The sequence below is a fragment of the Eumetopias jubatus genome, unplaced genomic scaffold, assembly GCF_037043125.1.
Source record: "Eumetopias jubatus isolate StellerSeaLion01/CBP00866 unplaced genomic scaffold, mEumJub1_p1.0 scaffold_10, whole genome shotgun sequence".
NCBI lineage: Eukaryota > Metazoa > Chordata > Mammalia > Carnivora > Otariidae > Eumetopias > Eumetopias jubatus.
The window spans coordinates 125,589,301-125,600,223 of NW_028274816.1; the positions used below are offsets into that span (position 1 = coordinate 125,589,301).

At 59.4% G+C, this 10,923-nt stretch overlaps 1 protein-coding gene across 1 annotated transcript; it reads right to left on the bottom strand.

Annotated features, from left to right (window-relative positions):
- Positions 1-716: 716 nt before the first annotated feature.
- On the bottom strand, positions 717-7,624 carry CORO6 (coronin 6). Its single transcript, XM_088027342.1, has 12 exons — positions 7,524-7,624; positions 6,144-6,404; positions 4,633-4,755; positions 4,036-4,165; positions 3,754-3,935; positions 3,068-3,187; positions 2,492-2,611; positions 1,947-2,051; positions 1,712-1,857; positions 1,280-1,337; positions 954-1,184; positions 717-859 (listed from the first exon to the last, which is right to left on the bottom strand). The coding sequence occupies exons 2-12, from the start codon at positions 6,339-6,341 to the stop codon at positions 737-739; spliced, it is 1,536 nt and encodes a 511-aa protein (XP_087883468.1). The 5' UTR covers positions 6,342-6,404; positions 7,524-7,624; the 3' UTR covers positions 717-736.
- Between the last annotated feature and the right edge of the window lie 3,299 nt (positions 7,625-10,923).

The window sequence follows — 10,923 nt, forward strand, 5'->3', positions numbered from 1 at the left end:
CAGGGCTGGGGGCCGTTGGGGGGTGGGCGGGAAGAGGGATGTGAACCTGCTTCCATGCTAGTTTTCTGGTTAGTTCTCTGGCGGGGCTGCAGTGAGGAAGCCGCCCTCTCCCCTGCGGGTGAAAAAAAGGGAGCCAGCCCCCCGCCATAGCCGGCAGGGTGTAACCGGGGGGCTCGGCCCTTCGGCCAAGGGGCTGTGTATGTCTGTGGAACTCGGGGGACGCCCATCCGGTTTACCACTTCGGGTAGCGGAATCAAGTGAGCTGATTAGAGGGACAAGCGTTGTAACTTTCCCCAATCGGTCTGGCGAGACCCGTCGCATCGCCACCCCTTCGAGCTCAAGCCCAAGCTCCCCGACACCCCCAAGAACAGCGCTAATACTAAGCACTTCCCCTGCCCTGGGCGGGAGACAGAAGGGACCCCGCCTCGCCGTGCAGCACCATTGCTGAGGTCCCCGTCACCCCGGGCCTCCCAAGGCCAGCTCCTGCTGAGTCCCGGACGAGGCAAGTGGCCAGGCGGGTGCCAGGCAGACGCGAGTCTCCGCGACGCTCGGTTTGTCCAGGCCTCCCGCGAGGGCAAGGAGTTCCCTTCCCAGTCCCGCCCCCGGCCCCAGCCGGGAGAGGCGGGGTCCGGGACTCCGGACCAAAGGCCGGGGCGGGGCCAAGTCCTGCTCCCAGCCCGGCTTCGCCCCCCGCCTCCCCCCCCCCCAGGCTCGGAGCTGCACCCCGCGCGCCGCACTAGTCCGTGCCGTCCACCAGCTCGCACAGCATGTTCTCCAGGGCCGTGATGCGCTGCTCCTGGGCCTGCACCTGCTCGCGAAGGGCCTTGATCTCCTCCAGCAGCGTCTCCAGAGTGTGCTGCTGCTGGGGCGCGGAGGACAGAAGAGGCTGTGTCAGGAAGGGGGGGGTGGGGGATATGTAGACTGGGCCGGGGTGGAGCGGAGCCGGATCTTACCGTCAAGGGGGCGTCGCTGGCCGACTGGCTGCGACGGGGGCCGGCGGGAGGGCGCACGTCCAGAATATTGCGCTTGGTGACCCGGAGCTCGCGGTGCTTCGGCGGCACGTAACCGTCCCTCAGCGAGATGAGCACGGGTTCGGCATCCTGGCCAGACAGCCACTCGTCCGCTTCTAGGGCTGGCTCGGGGCCGGGAGTATCTGGGTATAGGTCATCCTGGAACAGGTCTGACTGCGGGGGTTCGGGGGACAGGAAGACTAGTGTTCGCAGAGGGCCGGGCCTGCTCCGTTGCCTTCCGCCTCGGAGCCCTCTCCGCGCCCTCTCACCTTGCGGGGCACAGTCATGATGATGGGCTCACATTTTCTTTCGTGCAACTTGTAGAACCTATAAGGGAGGGAGCGGGGTTCAGCACCCCCGCCGGCTCCCACTCCCTTTTCTGCCTGGGACCAATAGGTTGGAGACCAACACTTGCTGAGCCGCTACCATGCACTGCACTTCAAAACACATTATTGGTCCAACTGGTAAAACATCTCTGATGGCGTGTTTATCATCATTTTGATGACAGATGAGGAAAGTGAAGTTTAGAGAATGTTAACGCTGGGGCTGGCACCGAAACAAGCCTGTTTGACACTCCTCCCCCCCCCCCCACAAAATACCCTCACTCCTTCCCAAAGATTACACGAGGCGAGAAGCCCCTGTGTCTTCCCCGATGGCAAGTGGGGACAGACATGCAAGCGAGAAGGGCGAAGGCTGCTGACCGGGCGATCTCACACTTGCTGACGTCCAGCCCCCGCTTGGGCATGAAACCCATGCCTCTCTGAGGTTCCTTGCTGCTGAACGTGTTCAGGTAATGCACGAAAGGTGGTTCGTCGGTAATCTCAAAGTACCGAATGCTGCTGTCGCCCTGCAAAACCAGTCGGTTCAGAGACGCTCCCAGGCGGGGCCCTCGACATCTCTACCCAGCCCCTGTACTGCCCTGCCGGCCCCAAGCACCTTGCCGCAAAGGTAGACGATGCTGGAGTCGGGGTCGTAGAAGGGCAGTAGGACCCCGTTGCTCGTGTCCATCTCCTGCAGTGCCACTGGCTCCTCGAAGTTGTTCTGCCCGAGCACAGGAGGCGTGACCAGCCCTGTCCCGGCCACCGTGCCGCTGCTGGATCCCCTGAAGCCCCTTTACACTTCCTACCCGCTGCAAACCCCGTGCGTTCCCAAGGCGGCTTTGGTGAACCGAGCTGCCGGTCCCTCCCATGGGCCCATCACCCCCAGTGCCCCGCACAAATAGCCCCTGCGCCGCCGCATGCAGTCACCGCAAACCACCCCCAGGGACTCGGCATCACCAGGTGGGGGTGCCGGCGTGGGCTCCTTCAGGCGACGCAGCAAAACTGGGCAGAGGGGTGGGTGTGGGGATGGCGGGCGCTGCAAAGGGGGCAGCAGCCTCCAGCCCAGTCCAGGTGGGCATGCCCTGCGGGGGGGGGGCGCCTGGCCCCTCTCCCGTGATGCCAGTCCCCGGGGCACACACCCCAAGCTTCCAGCTGCGTTACCGGGTCCCACAGGCCCAGCTCTCGCTGGCTCATGCGGGTGAAGCCCGTGGTGAAGATATGACCCTGGCGCGTGAAGACGGCCCGCATGGGCCTCATTCCCTCGTGGGCCGCAAACCTCTCCTGGGGGGAGGGGGAGACAGGGAGAGGCGTCATCCAGCTGCCTGCCCTAGGGAGCCTGGAGGGACGAGCAACCAGCTTGCTGACTTTGGCGGGGGAGAGAGGCGGGTGGGGGTGGGGGGGCGGGGGGGGTTGGAGACAAAAGGGGGCCTAACTACTCAGCTTCCGGGGGGGGGCGTGGGGGGACCCGGTTTGGCCCCAGGCCTGGAGAGCCTCTGGGCCCGGAGAGAGCGGGAGGCGCGCGCCTCTCGGCAGGTCCCGAGCCCTGAAGCGCCCTCAGAGGCTGATCCCTAGAGCAGGGGAAGTCGGCCGGCTCCCCGGGGTCGCAGCGAGGCTTTTCCCAGACGGGAGCTCCCCGCTCCGCTTCCGCCTTCTCGGGCACCGGCCACGGCCTGGGAGGGCGCTCCGGGCTGGGCCAGCGAAGGAGCGAGCGCGCGCGGCCAGCGCGGCCTGGCCTACCGGGTCCCAGAGCGCGACTTGCCGCTCACTCATCCTGCTGAAGCCGGTGCTGAGCAGCTTCCCGTCCGCAGTGAAGACGGCCCGCAGCGGGCGGGCGCCCTCGTGAGGCCGGGCTCGCTCCTGCTCGCGGGGTTAGTGGGTTAGAGCGCCCGCCGCGCGCACTCGGCGCAGACATGCACGTGCCCCGCGCCCCCGCACCCCGCGTCCGAGTCAGGCTGCCGACGCGGGTGCCGCCGCCCTCCCGGGGCACCGAGCTAGGACTAACAAGGCGCGGGGGTGGCCCCCTCTCCCCACCCCCTCTTCGCCCAGCGGGTCGACTCGGGCAGAAAGGGGCCCGCCGGAGAGCCAGTGTCGGGCCCCAGACCCTGGAAGATGGCGCTGGGTGCCGGCCGAGAGGAGAGGGGTCCGGGATGTGTCATGCAGGTTCTGGTGGAAGGACAGAGCTTGCAGCGTCTCCCCTGCTCAATTACAACTCGAAGAGCACTGCTCGGAGCTTCTCAGATGCCGGGGAACGGAGGGAACCTTTCCCCGGCATCGGGGGGGGGGGAGGGGTAAGGGCGGGACTGCCTCAGGTTGGGGTAGGGGAGGCGAGAGCCGGCACTAGGGACTCAGAGGATTAAGGGCACAGGGGCCTGACAGTTGGTCCCTAGGGTAGGGGCTGGGGGATGGCCAAGCCAGCCACTCACCGCCACCACCTGGCCCTTGCGGGGGTCGATAATGCGCAGGGTCTTGTCCTTGCAGGTGGTGGCTAGCCGGCTACCGTTGCTGTTCCAACACACGCTGTGGATGACGTCCGGGTGCATGTCGTCTAGACTCAGGAGCACCTCCCCAGTGCCCACATTCCAGATGAGGATCACATTGTCACCACCTGCCCGGAGCAGCCCGTCACCGTTACTTGGGTCCTGCCTTTGCCCCCACCCCCCACGCGGCCCCATCTACAGGAGGGACCCCTCCCTCTGCCCCCAGACCTGCACTGAGCAGGACATTCCGGGCAGTGGGGTGCCAGCAGAGGATGCCCACACGTTTGGAGTGGCCCTCAAGTGTCAGGATGGGTTCCGTAATGTTGCGCATAGGGGTGTAGTCTGGAATCTGCCACACCTGGGAGGGGAGAAAAGGTGTAGGGTCGGGGTGATGAGGAGACTGCTTTGTCCCTCTACGCCTCCCCAACTTTGCCCCCCACCCCCACCCCTACTGGCTCTCTTGAGTGGTAAGGGTCAAATGCAGGGCAAGATGTAATGATGCCTGCCCAGGGCAGAAGCAGCTGGGAGCCAGGAGGGGACACTGCCCGCTCTCCAGGGACCTCTCTAGACACCCCAGCCAGGAGACTGACTGCAGAGTACTGCCCCTTGCTCTTCAGGCCTCAAGTTGGCCATGGCTATAATTAGTCCTAAGAAGTGCATCCTGGGAGGGGGTGGGCATGTGGCTAAATATAGCCTGGGAGCTGGGCAGGGCAGGCCAGGGCCCTGGGACCCAGCACCTCTTTTACCACCTTCCCTAGCGCAGGTGAGGCAGCCCTCCCCCCCTCCCCCTGCCCAGCTGCCCCGCAGCATCCACCTGGTTCCTACCATGACCGTGGTGTCGTCTGAGGCACTGGCAATGACGTTGTCATTGTGTGGGCACCAGTCGATGTCCAGCACAGGAGCAGTGTGCCCAGTGACCAGTGGGTAGTTCTTATCCACGCGTCCTGTCTGGAGGGGTCAGAGAGGGAGCTCCAGTGTCACTTTCCTGTGTGCTTTTTGGGGGTGGGCAGTGACCTGTTTACATCTCAATACTCTATCACCTCTTTTCTCTTTGCGAACCCCTTTCTGCACCTCCAACCCCATCCAACTATTCCTGTACTCCACTGGAGGCAGACAGAGTTGAAGCCACTTAATATCAGGGAATCAGACTCAGAGAGGTAATGGCTTAGCCAAGGACACACAGCAAGATACCGGTGGAGCCAAGACCTGAACTCTCAGTCCAGTGCTCTTGCAAAAACACCTCCTTGGAGGAGACTGTTGTTGGGCCCGTCCCCCAGCTAGAATGTCTATAGGAAGCCCCTGGTAGAAGAGGTCAAGGGGAGGTAATATGCAATGCAGTGGCCAACAGCCCTTTCCCAGCCGCCCTTGGCAGATCTCTCCCTTGTCACTGGCTTGACCTTGGAACCACCAGCAGCAGGCACTCCTGGTGCTTGCTGTCCCCCAACCTGAGCTGGGGCTCACCTACTTTTGGTCTTTACAGGCTTTTTATGGGGGGGCTCTGAGACGTTCGCAGGGGCTGGCATCAGTAGGGGAGAGGGGTGGCCGTGTGGCACTGGAATGGCCGTTGTACTGGGTGAGGAGGTGGCTCCAGTTGAAATTTGAGCCCCGGAGATGGTGTCCTTGGACCATGTCTGCATTGTCCCGGAATGAGTCACTGGCTATTGTCAGGCCTCTTCCTGACCCTGCCACCTGCGGGGTCTCCCTTAGCAAGGTGTAGGGACCAGATCAAGGTCATGACTTGAGGTGGCCATCCTGGGGGGTGGAGATTTCCAAGGGGTTTGAGGTTCCTCAGCAAAGGGGGTGGTAACTGCCCGGCCCCTATCCTGGGGTGGAGAGGGCTCTGGCCTTATGTGTGATGTCCCCCTGCCCTTTGTTCTCATTCTATCTCACTGTAAGAACCATAGTGGGGAGGTGACCAGGACTCTTTGGAAAGAGCTTGACCCTTTCCTCAGTGTGCTGCTCTGGGGTGTGATTTAATCAAATGGTCACCGTGCACTGGGGGAGAAAGATCATGAGGGGGCGTGGCATTGGGCAAGTCAGGAACAGAATCTGGGTCAGGCCCTGGCTCCCCTGCTGCCCACAACTATCTCCATAACACCCTTCTGGTCCCTGCTGGCAAGAGGCTGCTGCTCGGAGAAGGGGACGGGCTATGCGTGGGTGCAGCCCACCGTGCTGCTACTGGTCTGGGCAGGGTGAGGGAGCCTCCGACTTGGTCCCCAAGGGCTTAGGGAACAGGGAGCCGCCAATGGACACAAAAAGCCCTCCTGAATGAAGGAGGGGTCCCCAGCGGCCACAGCCAGTGTCTTCCCGCCTGCTTTCTTCCCCTCATCCCTCACCTTGGCCAGAGGCAGGACAATGAAGGCACCTCCACCTCCAGCCTCCACAATAATGGCCAGGAATTTGGGGTTGACGGCACAGAAGGAGCTGTCCCATGTGACCTTGGACACACGGATGTCCTCGTAGGACTGGTCAGCCTTTGCCGCCTGCCCAAACACATGGCGGAACTTGCTCTGCCGAACCACACGCCGGCTCATGGCGGTGGGTAGAAATGGAGGATCTCAGTGCCCAGGAGTGCCTTTGGTCCTTAGTCCTGTGAGCTGTGGGAGGAAGGAAGAGCAGGGAGGGGGTGGCAAGTGAGAAGGGTTACCTGGCTATGAGTCAGGTCCTAGAGCAGAGAGCTTTCTTCCAGGTGATCAAAGAATGGCAAAGGGAAAGGTCTTTGCCACCTATAAAGTGCTGCTTAAAATTTCAAGGGGCTAGGATTTGGGGCCTGACTTCTCCTTTGAGACCCATGCAGGGAACAGCAGAGTTTGCGCCTGAAAGCTTCCTGGAAGTTGAAGTGGTTTGGGGAGGAGCCTCAATGCCAGGCTGCCCTCCTGCTGCCAGCCTTGGATGAGCATCTCTTCAGGAAATGGTTTCTCTCCCAGCTGCACCTTGTCCAGAATCAGAGGCCTTGGTCCTGGGATCTTGGCTCAAGGCCAGCTATGGGGCTAAGACTGGAGCCCCCCAAGATCCGGAACTCTGCATCTCTAACCTAGTTTGGGCAGATGGGCTCTTGTCTTTGTCTAAAATTTTGCCAAGGAGAAGTTCCTCCTGCCAGCTAACCGAGTCTGTCCTGCTACTGTTTTCATCAATTTCCTCCCATCCTGTTGGGGGACGCAGTGTAAGGTGGCTCTCTCCTCTTTCCACTCCTCTCTTCACATGGTCCTAACCATGGTCCGGCTTCTCCTATGGGTCCCCTTTCCTGCTGAACTCTCCTGGGGTGGGGTCCTCACCGTCCCCCCTCCCCCCGCGAGGGCCAGATTTGCAGGAGTGGGGAGGGTGAAGTGCCTTTTCTTCAGCCAGGGTCTGTGCTATGCTCTTCCCCAGGGGACTCACCGAGCTTTTCCAAAGCCCTATCCACTGACTCCTGCCCCTCCCCAGCCCCGGGCATCCCTGTGCCCTTCACGCCGCTTCTGCGGCCCCAGGCCTGAGGCCCGGGCCTCCCCGCACCCTCCTCCGGCCTCCTGCCCCCGCACTGCGTTCTTAGGAGACGAGGTGACGGGGCCGTGCAAGGCGCGCGGGCCGCTGTCCGGCCAAATATAGACACCGAGTCCGCCCCGCCCGGGACCGAATTTGGCGGCGTGGGGGAGGGGGCGCAGATCTTTGCCCCCTCGAGAGACCCCGCCCGCTGCGGCGGCTGCGGTGGCGGCGTGGGATGTGGGGGGGTGGTGTACCTGGTCCTGAGTGGGCCGAGGGGCGCTCACTCTGCGACTCCTCTGCTGAGGGGGCTAGGGGTGCCCTGGGGGCCGAGGGAGTCAGGGTGCCGGAACTGCCTCTCCGGGTGTCCGCGGCGTCTGGGGCCCGGGTGTTCCTCTGCGCGCTCGGGCCGCTGCTTGCGGCTCTCCGGGGCCCGGCGTCGCTGCAGTCCCAGCTGCCGCTGCCATCAACCTGCGGGGGCGGGGCCTACGTTGGGGGCGGGGCCACAGCTGCCCCGCCCCTCCAGCGGCGGGAAAGTCGAGCGCGGCCGGTTCCGCTCCGCCAGCCCGCCGGGCTCAGAAAACTGTCAAAAGTAATTGAGTGTGTACGCGCGGCTTGTGCGCACTCCTTCCACGCCCTCCGTACCTCCCGGGTGGGCTGGGCAGACCCAGGTTCCCAGACCCAGGCTGGGCGCGGAGAGGGAGAGCCGGCAGCCGCGCAAGATCAGGTGCCTTCGCGCCGCATTCCTGCCGCAATCGCACTCCCAAATTAGCCTGTCCAGGCCGGCGGCCCCAGGCTGCGGGACTGCACGTCCAGACCCTCCTGGGGAGAGGTCCCGGAAGATGCTTCGAGGGAGTCTCCCCAGCCTTTGGATGAGGGCCTAGGCTCGCCCAGGGCAGCTCGAGGGTACCCGACAGGGGGCTCTGAATGTCGTTTATTGTTATTAATGGCTATAGCGACCACTTGAGAACCTAAAACGTTGGCACTATAACTAGGCATTTCATCAAGTTAGAGAGGATTCCATGGAGCAGGGCAGAAAGCAGACTAAAGACTAGGTGGGGGAATGAATCCACCTTGACCCCGTGGGAACACCAGGTTCAAGGAGAAGCAGCTGCCACAGGCCTTTGGCAATCAAATTTTATTTATTTTTAAAAAAGACTTAGAGAGAGAGAGAGAACGCGAGCATGAGCGGGGGCGGGGACGGGGGAGGGACAGAGAGGCAGAGGGAGAAGCAGACTCCCCACTGAGAGGGGAGCCTGTTGCAGGGTTCCATCCCAGGACCCTGAGATCATGACTTGTGCTGAAGTCAGACGCTTAACCAGCTGAGCCACTTGGGCGCCACAGCAATCAAATTTTAATTGCCCAGCCTAATTCCTAATGAATTCTTCTGGGACTTGTTTAAATTGGTGCACAATTGTGTTCCAAACAAGTCCCAGCCGCCCCCCCCCACTCCCCCTGGGACCCAGGGATCTGAGTATTGATCAAGGTTAAGGAGAAAATAAAAACAAACCTGATCAAAATACAGCCAGTGAAGAACAACTAGTCCCTGAAGCTGCTGTACATCCAGCACCCACCCACTGCCTAGATTTCGTGCTTTGGATCATAAGGCCCTGGAGGCAGCATGAGGCCAGTTATTACCTCCTATTCTCCAGGGCACACCTGGGAATCAATGGAACAGCCTTCTGGAGGGCAGAGATTAGCATCGGGGGTTAAGAGGAGGGAAGGTGCTTGGGAACCCCAATGGCCCACCCAAGGCTCCTTCTCAAGAGGAGTCCAAGTATCCAGTGGCTTGTAGGGGAATAGAATCAGAAACTTACAGGTACTCCAGAAATAATTCATGGTACAGAGGGCCATAAGGGTAGATGACTCTCCCTTTTACCTAAAGATTCCAGGCACGTGATTAGGAGGGAAAGAGCTGAGTTGTTCAGTGGCTCCTTAATAACAATAGGTCACAACTTTACACATATTAAGTTCATTCTGATAACAGCCTTCTGTGACAGCTATTCTTAGTATCCCTGTTTTATAGGTGAGGAAACTAAGGCACATAGAGATTAAGTAGTTTACCCATCACTCAACTGGTAGTTGGTGGAACTGCGACTTTTATCCAGTGGTCCGGCATCTGGGTCCATGCTATTCAGCACCATGCATTTTTGTTTCCTCTTGAAGAATAGTGCCACTTTATCTCATAAATGCTGATATTGAGGGTTAGTTTTTGTGGCACAAAGGAAAGGATGCTTGGAATAATTAGAAAACTGGAATTCTGGCCCTGACTCAATCACCCCAGTTTTGCAGTTCTCTGAGCTGTACAATGAAGAGGGCTGGGTCAGGTTCCTTCCAACTCTGCACCACCTGTTGGCAGACAAGGGATTTGACACGCCGCCTCCTACCTTGAAATGACCTTTTCTTTCCCCTTTCCTTTCCTCCTCTTTAAAGAGGACTCCATTCTAGAGGCAAGAGTCTGAGACTAGGAAGTAGGAATCCTTTAATCCATCCTGCCTTCAGTTCTATCATCTGAAAAGAGGGGTGCTCTCCAGGTACAGAAGCAGGGACTCACAGGTATCACTTGGACCAGGCATGCCTCTCAGGTCTGCCCTCTGGGCTTTCTTCTGGCTGCCAAAGCTTGGCAGAGAGTGGGCAGGCAGAGCCAAGGCATAAAGAACTAATCAGGGGAAGAAGCCACTTGGGCTAGGGTACTTTCCTGTGTGGTTAACCCTTTGAACTCTTAGCTGGGCTCTGAACTACAATCCGTAGAAGACAGGCATGGATTTCGTCTTTCATAAAGTCATTTTCTGGAAGAGGTGGCCTGGCAACTTAGACATGATTTGCTTTGGCTATAAAGACTTAGCTTATCTAGACAGGTCAGTGACTCCGGGCACCCCTAGAAAACATTGTGAAATGACCTTGCCTTTACCATCATGCACTCTGGTACTCCAGCCAGACCAGTCATGTGTCTCTCCTACTTGATTTGGACAATTCAGAATGCAGTGGGCCGACTTAATTTTAGTTCAACGCAGTGTTTTCTCTAGACACATCAATACTTTGTTTTGCCAGCACTTTGGAAACTGAGCTTTCCCTAGATAATAGTGATGAATGGTGCCACTACACAGCTCATGATGGGTCTATGGAGGAGTGGGAGAAGTGGAGAACTGCTCCCTCCCACACCCAGCCTGTTTTGGAGAATGGCCTGTCAGCCCCATCTCCCTTCTTCAACCATTATCCAGTGCTTCTCTTCTAATGGCAGGAGATGGTTAAAAGCTTTTACTTCTTTAGAAAGTCATGCCCCATTTCCAGAAATCACTCAGTGAGCTGAGGTGAAAGTTTGTGAGTTCTATCTCACTACTGTCCAGAGGTCAGTGACCCAAGAAATCTAGTCCCTGCTGGGGCAGGTCACAGCAGCTGTGTCCCAGAGCAGTCTGTACCACACGTGGCAGAGAAATTTTGGTCCCTTTGCTTATTCATTCTCCTAACATTCAGGTGGTGGCTTTGGCAAGGTCTTCTTTGACCAGGCAAGTTCCCAGCTTGGTCACTTGATTGGAGCCACAAAGTCTGAAATAATCTTTGGTGATTCTATCCAGTCCTTATTTTGTAGGAGGTAGAAAGTTGTATTTTTTTCCCCAGAGCTCAGCTAACTCTTAAGGACGTGCCTGATGGAGAGCA

Excerpts from the sequence above, each read along its gene's own strand:
- CORO6 (XM_088027342.1), bottom strand. The coding sequence starts at position 6,341 with ATGAGCCGGCGTGTGGTTCGGCAGAGCAAGTTCCGCCATGTGTTTGGG. Across the intron at positions 4,756-6,143 it reads TTGTCCTGCCTCTGGCCAAG|ACAGGACGCGTGGATAAGAA; the intron begins GTGAGGGATGAG and ends TGACCCCTCCAG. Across the intron at positions 3,188-3,753 it reads GCAAGGGCCAGGTGGTGGCG|GAGCGAGCCCGGCCTCACGA; the intron begins GTGAGTGGCTGG and ends CCCCGCGAGCAG.